Source organism: Apaloderma vittatum, unplaced genomic scaffold (assembly GCF_000703405.1).
Source record: "Apaloderma vittatum isolate BGI_N311 unplaced genomic scaffold, ASM70340v1 scaffold19088, whole genome shotgun sequence".
Taxonomy (NCBI): Eukaryota; Metazoa; Chordata; class Aves; order Trogoniformes; family Trogonidae; genus Apaloderma; species Apaloderma vittatum.
In genome coordinates, this window is record NW_009729557.1 from 50,563 (window position 1) to 64,657 (window position 14,095).

Below are 14,095 nucleotides of genomic sequence, written 5' to 3' on the forward strand. Positions count from 1 at the left end.
ATAAATAATCCAGGACATTTTAGTGAAATAACTTCATTTTTAATATTAACTGCTTATAAATATTCATATTTTATAAATTCTTCCCTAGATAATGGTAGAGAAACATGGACAGGATGCACTAATAGCTTTCCTAAAAAGGTGTAAAATTGTGCTCTCTGGTTAGTCTTTTGGGAGGTGGGTCTTAATTTTTAATGAAATAATTCATTGCCCATAGATTTCTTTCCTTTTGTAAATCTCCCTGTGCAAACAAAAAAGAGGAGAGGCTACAGAAAATGGATTTAAGTTGTTAAGGATGTCAGCACAGAGATACAGAGTTGACTTCCCCCACCCACTGAATTTAAAACAAAGGCTAAGACAGAAGAATGTAAACTAATTAGAGAGTGTCATCCGGCATTCTGGAGCAGAGAAGTGGACCTGCGGGCACTGAGCAGTTGTCTACAAAGATCTGTAGCATGCATAATCAACCTGCCAGTGAATAACAAGATTAGTGCTGCGACTAAGAGGATCAAAGATCCATAAAGCAAGAGATTAATAAGAATGCTACTTAATTTTAAAAACCACAAATAGCATTTTAGTGGTTATCGCTTTCTTTGGTTGTTACTAAGTATTCAGCTCGATATGTACAAACATTTATAGCAGAGAGAAAGCACTCAGTTCTAAAGCATCTCCGGATGCACTGACAGGTTAATAAATCAGCCACTTACTCGGATGTGGGAAGAGGATCTTCTAAGAAATAGGGATCCTGCATAGCCTGTTCTGAGGTAATTCTCTTTATTGGATCCATAGTGAGTAACTTCTGAAGCTGCACAAAAGAGAAGATAAAAAGCTCTGTATTACCAAAATGGTTGACAGAAAAGTTCATTTCACTGTGTTATTCCTGAAAGACAAGCTCATACAAATGCATCTGAACTCAAAACCCTAACCATAAATGGCACAGTCACATTCTTCTCTTGTGTTAAAACAGTGACTCCATTTCCAATTAAGAACACCTATTTTTACTTGCAAAGCTAGGACACTCAGTTCCAGTCACAAATGTTCTAACATAAAAACATTCCACAAGTTTCCAAAACGTACCAGCAGCTTTAATGGATGGTTCACTTCACACAAGATGTAACATGAACGTATTTAGCCTGGTTTCTTTAACTACACTTAATAGCAAGTATCATCATACCTTTCAAATTCAAGTAATTCTTAACAATTAATAAGCAAAAGTGACTCCGTTCCCATTATTGCTCATTATTTAGTATTGTTGTACAGTGGAGATGTACAGTGGAGATCTCCACTGTCAGCCACAGTGTTTTAAAGATGTTCTACGAAGTCATTCCTTAGAAAATCTTCATAATGTAAAAGAAAGTTATGGTCAACAGGTTCAAAAAGCCCACCTGGCCAGATAACTTCTGATCACCCACACAACCAGTGCGTGCTTATTTACCCTGACAAATACGGACTCTTGGACATGTCTGTGTGCTACACTCTACTCAAAAGAACAATTGTGCACACCGCTAATTTTAGTTGATTTTTTTTGCACAACATTATGCAAAATACTCTAGAGAAGTCTAATAAGTTGCTCCTCCAAGAGCACATCAAGTCTGAGCTCTGGTTCTGTTGCACTGTGAGTGTAAGCCCTCAGCCTTCACCTCTTGTAGTCAGATGGGGATCAGGCTCTTCTCCTGGGCAACCAGTGACAGGACGAGAGGACACAGCCTGGAACTGTGTCAGGGGAGGTTTAGGTTGGATCTCGGGAAGCACTTCCTCACGGAGAGGGTGCTCAGGCACTGGGATGCACTGCCCAGGGAAGTGGTGGAGTCGCCGTCCCTGGAGGTGTTCAAGGAGAGGCTGGATGTGGCACTTAGTGCCATGGTCTGGCTGATGGGGTGGTGTTGGGTCATAGGCTGGACTTGATGATTTCAGAGATCTTTTCCAGCCTCAACAGTTTTGTGATTCTCTGCAACAACTGATGAATCAGCTTGCAACTACATGAAAACAATTCTTCTAAAATGCCTATGCTGGTTAAAGGCAATGAAGACGACCACAACGCATGAATATGCAGAAGACAAGGTAAAATATAGTATTTTACAAAACAGCTGAACACAGTACATCTTGAAATGGTAAAGGCTATTAGAGCTCTTGCAACTGGCTCGTGTTACTACCCATTCAGAAACAAGCTGTGGATGCTGTAGGTAATAGGGTGTAATTGCTACGTGCTGTCCTTTCGTGGAAACTCAGCATGCTGCTTTTTAAATGCCATCCAGTACACAAATGTTGAGAGGAAAGGCAGCTGCAGTAAGTCAGTGTAATATATTGACTATAGCAATATATAGACCATAACATTTACATTAGCTGAATATTTGGCATGGAAGTACTAGTGTTGGAGGCAACAATCTCTGAAAGCCAGTACTTAAAAGATGCAGTCATATTACTTTTCTAGAAGTAGGTGATTTAATGTATTACCACACTAATAAAATGAAAGGAAACGTAGCGTTTTATTTGGGCATCAGTGGAAGAAGATGGAGCACTGTGTGTCAGGCTGTCAACGTGTTCAAGGCCAGGTTCGATGGAGCCTTGAGCAACCCGATCTAGTGAGAGATATCCCCACCAGGGCAGGGGGGTTGGAACTAGACGATCTTTCACATCTCTTTCGACCCAAATCATTATATGATTCTATGATCCTTTGCATAAGCACATCTTACTCTCGCTGGGAAGCATTGAGAGGGCTAGGAAGCACTTTATATATTTACTCAATGCATAACTTTAAAAAAACAACATAAAAGATGTTTCAGTAACAGGCATCAGAGCAAAAGTCCTAAGGTAACATACGCAGATAAAAAAAATTAAGAAAATAAAGCTGACCTAACCAAAGTGAAAAATTCGTGTAAGAGTTATAAACATTGCTATGTAGAGGGACACCCTATGGGAAATCCTTAGGATATATGGCCAGAAGGCCATCTTGAGTAACTCCAAATATCAGTAACAGTCTAAATTCAGCACAACATTAAAGATTGAAAGGTAAGTCTAAAAATTGTTTTTACAGTTTGCACTGCTTTTACTCTTCCACTGTCATTTTGTACCTATGTAAACATTTCAAAAGCTGCCTGGACTTTATACATTTATCACTGGCTTTGTTTTGTGGGGGTTTTTTTTGTGTTTCTGTGTTTTGTTTTTCTTTCTTCCAATAAAAAACATCATGCTGCCTTCATGGGTCTGAAAATTTTCCTACATTTTAGGAATAGCAGGAAAAAGTGATTTTATTTAACTGTAGCACTGAGATAGCAGTGATGTGTTCTAAAAGCAAGTGTTTATTACTCAATGTTTATTACATGTATATACTTCTCCCCATCCCCCCAGCAGTTATTTTGTGGATACAGCTGTACTGGACAAGCAACATCCATGGACAGAAGGAGCTCCAGGTACTACACCAAAAAAGGAAAACAGTGACTCTTCATGTTTCACCATGGAATACGGCACCCACGGCAAAACCACACCCTGATACATTGTCAATGACCTTTAAAAGAAATGCTGTTCTTTCACAGTCTAACAATGTTGGTTTTTAAATCACGGATTCTACAACACATGCAGGAACTACATAAGCAAATAATATTGATTTCACGTTTGCTGATCATGCTTTTCACTGGATCAAATTCACCTTTTTATATAAATATCCAGTGTCACAGTCTACGTCTGAAGTGATTGTCTCCTTTCACTACCTATTAAGCAAGCATACACAACGGTGATGCAGACCTCCACGGTGCAGACAGCTGAAGTTTGAAAGTGCCTTTTTTACTTCTCAGCTTTCAGTTTTAATGGCACGTTAAGAACACAGTCAGTATGTATTAGCAGCCTCAGTTCAGTTTTGTTTTTCACATCATCGACATAGACTCACAGTAAGTTACTGCAGCTCTCCGAGTCTGTGTGTAGTCTTTATAAACTATCAGTTTGAAGAGAATATTTCTTGTGTTTTTCAAAAGCTCAAAAAGCAATCCCAGGAGCCAGAAGAGATGAAGGCAAGAAATAAGAAAGAATTTGCAACACACTGAACAACATCACAATCAAAACATGTTGCAAAATTCTGGCACAATTTCTGGCAATTAGGTTATAAAGCTGTCCATCACATGCTGACAAGATGCGAACAAACTTGGTCATAAACAGCAACAGAAAACCACGTGAGAAGTTTAATGATTGTGCAACCATTATCACACAGGGGATCAAAACTCCTACTTGCTCCCTTGTTCAGGTGCCAGTAGAAAAGTGCTATTATTACAAATATGTTTTATTTTTAGGACTGTTCAATTAAAAGCTTGCCTGGCTGAGTGATGTAATAAAAACGCAGTAAACTATGTATCAGCAACAAATGTGACAATCACTGCAGGCAATACGGACCACTGTAACCAAAGGAAAGAAAGCATCACTCAGCCAGAAGCGGCAGCCATGTACCCATTTTCTAGGACATAAATAAGTATGAAAAAATAAAAATCAGAAAAGTGGAAAAAATAAGCTGTATAAGCAGGAAGAAGCCAAAGTTTTCTTGTGTAACACATCAGTTCTGCATGAATGTCAGTAAAGAAGGAAAAATCTGGTTAATTCAAAGTGGAAAATCATTTCATTTTTGGCAATGACAAGAAACTTTGGATTTATTAGTCCTGGAATTATTCATTCCAGCATATTTTACACTAGTAGACACAAACAGTTTATCTGTTCTGATGCAGAGAGTAAAAGGGCTGTGAGACTGCTTGTGCAAGAGTAAGATCTTGGAGTATCTATGGAAGAGCTGGTACCAAAAGATCTGCTGAACTTCTTCAGGCTGTGGTGGAGGGGGCAGCCTAAGGCATTCATCTGCACTTCAGCTTATCCTGAAAATGAACGCAAAGCTAAGGCACCTGCCAGCTTTGGCAGCCTCAAAACAGAGGTTTAAGATGTTACTTTGGAGAAGACCAGGGTTTTTAAAAGGGTTTTGATTTCCAGTGCATTGTTTGACAGACAGCAGCAAGTAGAAAACCGAGGGGATCCTAGCAGAACTCATTAGCGATAAACTTCACAGTACTCCTGTCATGGTCAAAAACAAGATGGCTATGTCTGCACCGCTGCTTTTTAGCTTGTGGGACACTGAAACCATCCAAATTGCACGAAGCACTCTCTCTTGCTACCAGTTTTGTTGAGGGGAAGGTGGGTAGAGGTCGAAACCCAGAGTGAGTGGGGGAGGCAGCAGCTGAGCAGCACGTTCAGTCAGGAGTCCATGCTCCAACTCACCTCCTGCTCCTCTTGTTGGGTACTAAATAGATATGACCAAGGATGGAGGGGTACTAGTGGCCTGGAAAAAGACCAATCTTTGATTCTGCATTTTAATGTAACCACTGCTTTTTGGGACAAGTACAAACAAGTTGAACAAAAATGCTGAATATATTCATTTACTATCCCATTGTAATACCGCAGGGAGAAGAGAAGACACCATGGTAAGTGTTTTAGGCTGCTTTCACGTGACTATTTTGTGTCAAATTTTGTTGTTCTATTGAAAACAATTTCTAAACTTTCAAGACTGAGAGGTCAGATGAGAAATTTCAGGCCAGTTTGGTCAGAGCACTTGTGTCTTGTAAGAGAAGCTAGTTCATTGAGAAAAAGTCTTTTTATGGACTGCCAAGATGTACAGCAAGGCTTGGGCTACTCACTTTTACCCGAGGTCAGTGTGAAGGCAGCAGACTGGAGAGCCGTGAGAAGGGAACAGTTGAGGAACCAAGTGAGGGGAAAAGCACATGACTTGAAGATGAAGTCACTGGCCATGTTATATAGGTTGTTGTATGGAAAAGGTTTTTACCTCAGATTGCCTGACTATGATGCAAAAAATCCCATGCGACTGATTTTAATAGGCAGAACTGAGTTTCTCAGCTATTCACCACTACTGGTTATTATCTGCTTTCAGATTTTGGAACAGCAACATAAAACTTAGTTTTGAGAACTTCAGACTCCAAATACATCTCAAGTCAAATTTGTAGGTGACAAGCAGCACGTTTTTTCTCAAAGAAGATCAAGTTAGAAAGGTGATGCACACAGTTGTATGTTATGGACCACTTGCCTAGAGTGCCTGATGAGAAAGATCTGCAAAAAATCACTCAATTTGCTTCATGTAAGAGTCCCAGGATGAGTTTTTATATCCAAAACTCATCCTCCGTAAAAAATTATATTCAACAGATACTTTATGTTCATTGTTTTTTGCTTGTTGAATTACTTAATATAATTTTCAGAAATACTATTTAGGCTTTGATAGGAATATGAGGTATTATCTACTTGCTTTGTTAAATATCTTTTTTAAAAGTCCATATTGTCATACTAAAACACAAGAACATCTTGTTGAATACTAAAAATACATTTCTGAAGCCTTGTTATAAATGGCTACATGGTCAAAACTAACTATGAGCACTTCAGTTCTTCACATAACAACGTAAAACTTTATATGCATTACATACAAATATAGAGACTGCCCAGCAACTTCCAGCTGTGCCTGGCTACAAAAATTCTCTACTAGAGAGGATCATCTCTACTACAGAGGGTCCAGTTTCCTTGCTTATGTAAACATCTCTAGCATTTAACCAACTTTGAACTTTAGAGAGCAGAGACATTTCACAGTAAATGATGCATAATGGTACAATCACCAGGTAACTTCTTGCAATGATTACTTGATTCAGTTGGTTATATTTTTTGTTTTAATCAGAACTTTGAATACACATTCTGTTTTAGACCAGCTGCAGTATAACCGTTCCGCTTGGAAATCTCCATTCAAGAATGCTCAAGCAGTATGCCAGAAGAATATTGCCTCAGAGCTGTTGTGACTGAAGGATAAATTCCAAAATTTGCATGGAGAAAAAAAGTACTGAAGAGAGAAAAAATGGCTCCTGAAAAACCCTTGGGTCTGATAATCTGAGAAGGCACAGCTTCCAATAACTTGGACAAAAGCCACATGGTCCTCAGACAGCCAAGTCTCTCAATCATCATTCCTTCGCTCCGATCTACTCCTCTCATCTCCAAGATCAAAATGCTTCCTGTGTTTTTCCCTCACTCCCACCCTCCATAACAACATATTTACCTTAAATATTTTCAGACTAGCAATATAATTTGAGTTGGAAACATCAAGTTAAGGAGAACGTCCATTCAGAGAGACTAGGTATACTTAAATTCTTTCCTCTCCATCTATATATAAAGTTTATTTCTCTAAAACACAGAAGGCCCAATATAATAACTTCTAAACCAACATAATCCAGGCACTTCCAGGGCTAAGAAAGTGCATAATCTTAACTGGAATCTTCATTTTAAAAAAACAGTTATACGCTCTGAAGAGAAAATCATTGTTTTAAGAATACAAGGAAGTTTTCAGAAGAAAGCTACAAAGGATTAGTGCACCAGGAAAACATACTAAAATATTCCAAACTACCTGTTCAAATATCAAGTGTTTTTCTTTGTTTTAAGACTCAAAGATATAATCTCCATAATGAATATGTAAAGAATTAGGCATTTAGGATTTTTTTTAGAAAATAAAAATAGGTTATTAAAAGTATGAAAACCAACAAAATGGCTAAGAGCTGCACCAACTCTGTAAATGTAATTACAAACTAACATGACTTAAAGACTGAAAACTTATGATATACTCAGTACAGAACCTAATCCAATGAATGACTCACAGAACCATTTTATCAATGTGGGAACTTAAAGTGGTTTCACAATTCTAAATTGCAGAGTATCAGTTATTCCTAACTACTTTATAAATATTATATCTTATTATTATTATATTTTATTTTATAAATAAAGGTAGTCACATTGCACTTGACATCAGCTCAACTCTCCCTTTGAACAACTTATATTAGCAGTTTGATTTTTTTATGCATGCAGGAACTTACCAAGTGGAATGCCTTACTATCTGGTTTAACTTTATGTTTTTCCATATATTTGATAAGGCTGCAGTTGGTATACCTAGAAAAGGAAAAAAATATGACATTTCTAATATGCAAATCTGATACAGCAAAGCCCTCTTACAAGCCATGAAACACTGGTAAGTCTCCATCGTAAAACTTTAAGCAGGGAAAATCCACAACTGCCAACACCAGAGATTGCTTAAAATAATTCAGATGCTACTGAAATGACCATTTCTGTCACATGCTTGTAAAAACACATAAAACGCATGCTTTTAACCCACATAAAGACACCAAACTACCTCTTGGATTTAAACTGCCTTTTAGCAATTTTACTACTACAGAACTTCATCCTGTGTATTTCTGACACCAGCAAACATGGAGACAAATACTGAGCCCATGGTAACACCCTCCTGCAATGTTCGGGTTGCTCCAAGAACATTCACGCCTTCACTTTTTTTGAAAAGGAGCTCAGGTTTCTGAATGGTTACAGTGGCATAGTGGCTCCAAGAAATGTGTGTAACAGGACAGCCTCAGCATGGAAACAAGGCAACAGGGCAGGGTCTGCAGTGCAGGTACTTGACTCCAGCAACGTGACGGCAGAACTGAAAGGTATTCTTTCTTTAGCCTTCATAAGCTACTCTAGACACCAAACCTGACACTTACACACGCTGTTTTCTGCTAATAGCGTAAGATTACCAGAACCCTTTTACGTAGCTCCCACAGAAAAATCACTTCCCGTACCTCACGTGTGGAAACAGGAATGACAACCTTCAGAGCCATCAGGGTCTGGCTGGCATCACCTGTGTCAACTCCCACCTCACCAGGTACAGCCTGACTCTGGCTACTCTTCACATCACCTCAACAGGCCAAGTTCACCGTAACGAAACAACTAACTTTATTTTTCTTTCTTTCACAATCTAAGTCACAATAATTTCCTAGTCCTGGTTTGGCACCTCTACAGAGAGTAAGCCAAGCTACAAGGAATTTAGGATAGGAGGAGGGAGAAGTAAAAAACGCTTTTCTTAAGAAAGCTCAACTCAGAGCAGACTTACGTATTTCTTCGGAAATCTTTCATTAAAGTTGAATGTTCGGGCATCTTTTTTATGTCTTCCCAATCTTTATCTGAAAAATCAGCATTTATTAATAATTTTTTTTATGCCCCTCCCCCCCAGTAAAACAAAGGCTTTCCAAGTATCTCCATAGTCCTGATTTCTTTTTAGTCTGCTCCTCTAACCTTGCAGTTACTTATTTCTTTGTACTCCTTGGCTCATATTCCTTCATCACCTCTCCACAATATGAACACCTAAAAGGTTTCAGTCGTGTGCTGATTAACTCAAGGACTTTAAAAAACCCATACAGCTGCCAGCTACAGTGACGATCACCATATGCTCAAAAAATAACACAGAATTAGAACAGATCAGCCACAGTGCTTTCACCCTTCAGGACCATTATTTAATTTATTTAGGCACAGTCATGATCTCAGGAGAGGAGTACACAAGACTCCTGCAAATGCTGTCTCCTTCTAAGAGATTTTCCATTCTGACAGCAGACTTAAATTACAGGAAAAAGCCCAGGGGTACTGGGTAAATTTGTGCTGCCTCATGGTAAAAGAAACACTGATAGCCAACAAAAGGTTAAGAAAAGGTAACATTTGCACACCCAAAGAATATTTAATCTCAACTTCTCTGCGTAGTCAAAGCCTGAAATGGATTTAAAAAATAAAACTTGAAAGTCACTACTAGCACTTTGCCTCAAATGTGTCACACTCTATAACTCATGAAAAGGTTCTGTGGGCAATTAGTCGAGTCAAATCTTTACTAAGTCTTATCACAACTGCAGAACACCGTGAGCTTACGAAAAAAAAAAAGGTGGGTAAATAAATCACAGATCAATTATTATTTATTTAAATAGAAGATGCTTCTCTTGTCCTACCCCCTATCCCAAAACACCTGTGAAACTGTTTCAAATATGACAAATGTTAATTAAAAAGCAAAAACTTTGCATCAGTTAAATGAAAAATAATTTCTTAAGAACCAAAGACCTTAAAATAATCAAATGCAGACGATTAGAAAGGAAAATTTAAATAAATCAGAAAACAATGAGAGTATCACCTATTATATAAGCTACACAAAGACAACGTAAACCCCAAACAAAATAAGCACAAGAAAAGGGTAAAAGTCTAGGCTAAAAGCAGAAAGGAACAGTATTTCTTAAAGAAGCAAAATTAAGAAGGATATTCAAGAAAACAGAAGTATTTAATAGGCAAAGGCAACATTTCCAGTAATCCCAGCAGTACAGAAGCGATGAAGTACACACGAGACAGCAAAAAACAGAAGGTCAAAGGGATAAGAGCTAATTTAATAACAAAATTCCAGAACCACACAAACACGAAGACCACAAAATTCATGTGACAGGAAAAAAAAGTCCACCAGAACAGTAAAGAAAAAGATTATTATAAGTGAATGGATAACAGCAAGGAACAGAAGCAGTGGGGAAAAAGATGACCAAAAAGTAAAAAATAAGGCCCTTGTTCTTCTGACACCTGCAATCATGTCAACGCTAGAAGCCAGAGCAGTAACTGAAAAGATGCACGACAGCCTATAGAAAAACCATGAATGACCAACACTGAGGGGAAAATGCAACAAGTGATATCCACATTGTAATTTGCATTGGTACATGGGTACATGCAACCAGTTCTTTGTCGTAGTTTGGAATAAAGCCATTTTCTTTATATCACAAGCCTTCTATGAGGGGACAAAAAAAAAGAAAAAAAAAAGACAAGGCAAATCCTCTCCTGCTGCCAAATGCTATGTCTAATTTAGCATGAGTTAAACATCTGCATTATATTCGCTAAATTTATAGATATTTTTCTTGCTTTCATACAATCATCAGTCGCTTTTCAAAACCGTAATTGGTACTGAAGAATTTGTTCTCATTACCCCGATCCACCATTAAATATGATCTTCTAAAAACATAAAAACATTGGTACATGTCTACACAAAGATAATCCTACCATTAATTATAGGAAAAATATCTAATATGACCATTAGATTCTAGACTTATAACTCATGAAGTAAAGATTGTCTTTGAACAGCTTTGTTGCTTTGATCAGCTGCCACCTTCATACGCAAAGAAAGCAATAGATATCTTTCTTTGAACAGCAGTGATGGCAAATAAAAAGTACAGCATGTACCTGCAGGAAATCCCATTACATTGAATATTCTGTCCAGCTGGTCATGGTGATAAGGATTACTAGTTTTGATATCTTCTTGTCGACAATGGAATATTGGCTCTGATGTCAGCAGCTCTGCAAATATACACCCTATGGCCCAAATATCTTTAAAAAAGGAGAATAGAAATAAAAAAAAAATTAATCTTTACAAAAGCATGTTAATGAGGTAGAATGTTACTTTTTAGTTTATCAGACATAAGGTCCCTGAACTGAAACATCTGAGTTTCTGTTGTAGAAGTGCAACACTTCCCCAACTTTTCCTTTTAGCTACAGAGAGAGGCATAAAATTTGGTAATGACACAGGAGCTCAGGGAGTATCATACAAGCGTGCAGGGTTTTTTTAAAGTGTAGTTACCATTTATTTTTGTAAAATGTTATTCTGATTACAAAAAAATCCAAAGGAAATTCTCTGGGTAACTGTCCACACATAAAACACAAATGGAAAGCCAACGAACATCTTGCCCATTCACTGGCATACTGCCTCTGCCAAGAAATGTTTTCCCTCTGATCAGTCATTGGGTTTAATAAGAATTAAATGACCCAAAAAATACAGGTTGAAAAGCAGTGCTACTGGAATAAGCCAATGCTATCTATAAAACCTCATGGAAAGAGTAACAAGAAAATCACTCCATGCCCACATGACTCACTCTGGTTTTTTTCCTAACATTCATTTAAAATAAACCCCAATCAAACAACCAAACCCTTTATGTTTTCACTCTGCAAAATTAGACCGTCTGAATCTTCCCAGTTGTTTTCTCGACTTTTTTCTAGTATATCCAAACACTACTTTAAACTTGAATAAAGTAATGCTACACTGAACCTTGAATGAACAAAAGGTCATAGACAATGACAAAAGCAAATGATGCAGAGAACATATCGCCGTTACTCAGTGTCTATACACAGTCAGCTTTTATCTGTGCTGAAAACAATTTACGTACTAAAGGCTATGACCATCCATGCAGTTTTACATGCTGCAAGCAGAGAAAAATGTCAGTAAAGTGAAGAAGCATGCAAACACAACAAAAGCAGTTTAAAGGAACATATGAAGAAATGTATTTAATCTACAGAAGAGATACAGTATTAACAGAAGAGTAAATGACAATACATTTAAGTCAAACATTAGAATTTCTGACAAACACACTGACACAATCTTCTAAAAAAAAGGCTAAGGTCTGAGGAAAATTTCAGGTTACAGAAAATAATGTGTATTTTGATATTTTATATCCACGTTTGTGCAAAGTAAGTCGAGTGTTGCAGGGGAAATTATTTCCCCAAAAACTGTCACCAGGCTTTAACACATCTTTTAAAACAGCCAGCAAGAGAAAAAACTTCCCAGTCTTCTTCTCTACAGTCTCTCTCTTCCCTGGCAAAGCTGTTCACATCTACAGAGGTGAAGCTCCCTCCAGTCTGCTACCAGGCTGTTCCCCCCATCCCCAACCACAGGCACGCCAAAGCTGTTAAAATTCAGACTGCTAAGTACAAATTCCGTGGTGAGGAGGACGCAGCATTAAGCTCATGTAACTAACGGCATCCTCACAGCATCTGCATTCTGCAGGGTTTGTTTTCTTTCTGGATGTGCCTGACGCAGAGTCATGACTGACCACATCTTGGTATTGCAAGCAATTCCTGTTCACCCTTGTGCTTTAAAAAGACACAGATAAAGGCTAAAATGTAGCTTATTTTTACAGTTTAGTTTCAGTGCAACCTATATACTCTCCACTCCTTGTTTCATGTACTTATTACAGTAGGTAAATACCTCTGCAATGAAATTCATGCGCCTCATCATCATCATAGTATTATAGATTCCACTAGTACTTCAAAGAAGCACCCATATTTTGTATTGCCTGTCACAGTATTTATGAAAGTCTTCTGAGAAAGCCATTAGATTGCATCACGAAGTATTTGGAGCCAAAACCCAGACACATTTCACTCCTATAGATGGCCAGAGACCTCAGTAAACTAAGCAACTTGTCAAAAATAACATTTCTCCAAGAAATCAGTAATGTACCTTTAACTCAGATACTGTCCTTTGTACTATTTATCAAGGCTTCAATATTTGGGGGCACTTTACATAAAGAACAGAATAGTAAGTTTTTGTCCAATTTACTTACCAATAGCTTTGGTATAATGCCTTGCTCCAAGAAGCAACTCTGGAGCTCGATACCAGAACGTTACAACTACAGGATCCAAGTCTGCTAAAGGCTTCAGAGGTGAATTAAATAGTCGGGCAAAGCCCATGTCAGCTGCAAAATTCAAAGAGATATGCTTTAAAATATGAGGATTATTACTTTTTCTTTTTAATCAAACTGATTGTGTTTACTTGATAGCGCTATCACCACTGCTAATGCAAACGTGGACTGTAGCAGGTATGAATTCTGTGAGAATATTCTCTTAAAGCTTTTGTAAAAGTTACTGGATGTCATGACCTACAAAATATATCATTATAAATCATTACTAACATTAGCCATTTAGAACAAAGAATTAACCATTGTTCTGAAAAAGCGCATCAACTCACTTCTCAGGACATTGGTAAATCCTGATTCATTTTACCCAGTATTTTCTGGTAAAATATTCCATTATTACCGGATGGTCTTTCAAGAAGAAACATTTTAAATATGAACAAAAGGCAGGTTCTGCAAAGGTTAGAATGATTTATAATACATACGTGCACATCAAAAAAACTTCCTCCACATGAAGTTAGCTGTAGCAAGATTTCCTTTACACAAAACCAGCAACTAAGCCTGCAGTGTCTGCCTCCCTGCTAATTTTCTGTCAAGACATATTTCCAGTATTGGGATGCTGTATTAAATACCATTTATGTTATTTTAAAATTCTGTTTGGGGGCATTATATCTTTAAAACTACTTTTTAGCGTTGGTAGTATACAACTGCCTAGAAAGCTATCTGAACTACCAAATACAAGCGATATAGAAAAAAATGGGCAGACTAAAATACGCAGCTTCTCCCAC

The 14,095-nt window shown here is 37.7% G+C and overlaps 1 protein-coding gene across 1 annotated transcript in view; it reads right to left on the reverse strand.

Annotated features, from left to right (window-relative positions):
• Positions 1-14,095, reverse strand: part of CDK8 (cyclin-dependent kinase 8) — a gene marked incomplete at its 5' end in the record, with an annotated part of 43,104 nt that overhangs the window by 6,679 nt on the left and 22,330 nt on the right. Inside the window, 5 exons of the mRNA XM_009874496.1 lie at positions 705-802; positions 7,881-7,953; positions 8,948-9,017; positions 11,089-11,232; positions 13,239-13,370. Coding sequence (XP_009872798.1) covers positions 705-802; positions 7,881-7,953; positions 8,948-9,017; positions 11,089-11,232; positions 13,239-13,370 — 517 coding nt within the window. The remainder of the gene's footprint in view (positions 1-704; positions 803-7,880; positions 7,954-8,947; positions 9,018-11,088; positions 11,233-13,238; positions 13,371-14,095) is intronic.